At 35.9% G+C, this 1,366-nt stretch overlaps 1 protein-coding gene across 1 annotated transcript; it reads left to right on the plus strand.

Moving 5' to 3' along the window:
- The first annotated feature begins 244 nt into the window (after nt 1-244).
- LOC111392041 (uncharacterized mitochondrial protein AtMg00810-like) lies at nt 245-1,027 on the plus strand. The gene is made up of 2 exons (XM_023017327.1): nt 245-707; nt 846-1,027. The coding sequence occupies exons 1-2, from the start codon at nt 245-247 to the stop codon at nt 1,025-1,027; spliced, it is 645 nt and encodes a 214-aa protein (XP_022873095.1).
- The last annotated feature ends 339 nt before the right edge of the window (nt 1,028-1,366 follow it).

Genomic DNA, 1,366 nt, shown 5'->3' on the forward strand with positions numbered 1-1,366 from the left:
ATGTTTGTAAACTCAAGAAGGCACTTTATGGCCTCAAACAAGCACATCGTGCATGATTTGAGAAATTTTCCACTATTGTTAGCTCTATTGGCTTTACATTCAGTCATCATGACTCCGCTTTATTCTTTAGATGCACTTCAGTTGGTCGCATTCTATTATTGCATACGTTGATGATATGATTATTATTAATGATGATGTTGATGGAATTGTAGGATTGAAATCATAATTGGCTTATTGTTTTGAAATGAAGGACTTAGGTACACTATCTTGTTTTTTGGGGATCAAAGTTGCTTCTTCTCCTAGCGGTTATCTTATCTCTCAATCCAAGTATCCTATGGATGTTATTGAGCATGCTTATCTTACTGATATTAAAACGGTTGATACTCCTCTTGAGTCCAATGCTCAATATTCATCCTCTGATGGTGGACCATTGACTAATCTTACTTTATATCGTACTATGGTTGGATATCTAGTTTATCTTACCATCACACATCCCAATATTGCTTATGCTGTTCACATTGTTAGTCAGTTTTTTTCAGCTCCTACTGCAGTTCATTGGGTAGCAGTTGTTCGTATTTTGCGTTATCTTCATAGTACATGCTTTCAAAGTCTTTTGTTTCCATCGACCTCATCCTTAGTGCTCCGTACCCACTCTGATGTTGATTGGGCGAGTGACCTCATTGATCGCAAGTCCACTACTGATTTTTGTATATTTTTGGATGATTCTCTTATCTCTTGAAAAAGTAAGAAGCAGACTGTTGTTTCTCGTTCCTCTACAAAAGCAGAGTATCGAGCTATGGTATCCACTACCGCCGAGATTGTGTGATTATGATGGTTACTTGCAGACATGGGTGTTTCTCATTCTTCCCCAACTCCCATGTATTGTGATAATACTAGTCCTATTCAGATCTCTCACAACTCTTTGTTCCATGAATTCACAAAGCATATTGAGATTGATTGCCATCTGGTTCGTCATCATCTGCAGACTGGCACCATTTCCCTACCTTTTGTTTCTTCATCGTTGTAGCTTACTGACTTCTTCACTAATTTTCATCCGATTCATCGTTTTCACTTCTTCCGTAACAAACTCTCGCTGCTTCTTGCTTTAGCATCGTGAGTTTGAGGGGGGATGATAATATACATGTTTTTATTTATTTTATTTAGCATAATATTTAATTTCCTTATTTAGGTTTCCTTGTAGTATAAAAACTATTTTTATTTTCATTGTAAACCCTAATTCTTGTTGCTCAATAGATTGTTGTTTTGTCTCTTTATTCTTCTTCTTCTTCTCTTCTCTTTTCTTCCTTTTGGATTGATTCAACATATTGGTTTAAGATAGATCATATTGTTATCAGCTAAAACACTA

This window comes from Olea europaea, unplaced genomic scaffold (genome assembly GCF_002742605.1).
Source record: "Olea europaea var. sylvestris unplaced genomic scaffold, O_europaea_v1 scaffold8711, whole genome shotgun sequence".
NCBI lineage: Eukaryota > Viridiplantae > Streptophyta > Magnoliopsida > Lamiales > Oleaceae > Olea > Olea europaea.

Bases quoted from the DNA above. Each gene is read 5' to 3' on its own strand.
- LOC111392041 (XM_023017327.1), top strand. From the start codon at position 245: ATGAAGGACTTAGGTACACTATCTTGTTTTTTGGGGATCAAAGTTGCT. The intron at 708-845 runs GTATATTTTTGG...GGTTACTTGCAG, and splicing joins CAAGTCCACTACTGATTTTT to ACATGGGTGTTTCTCATTCT.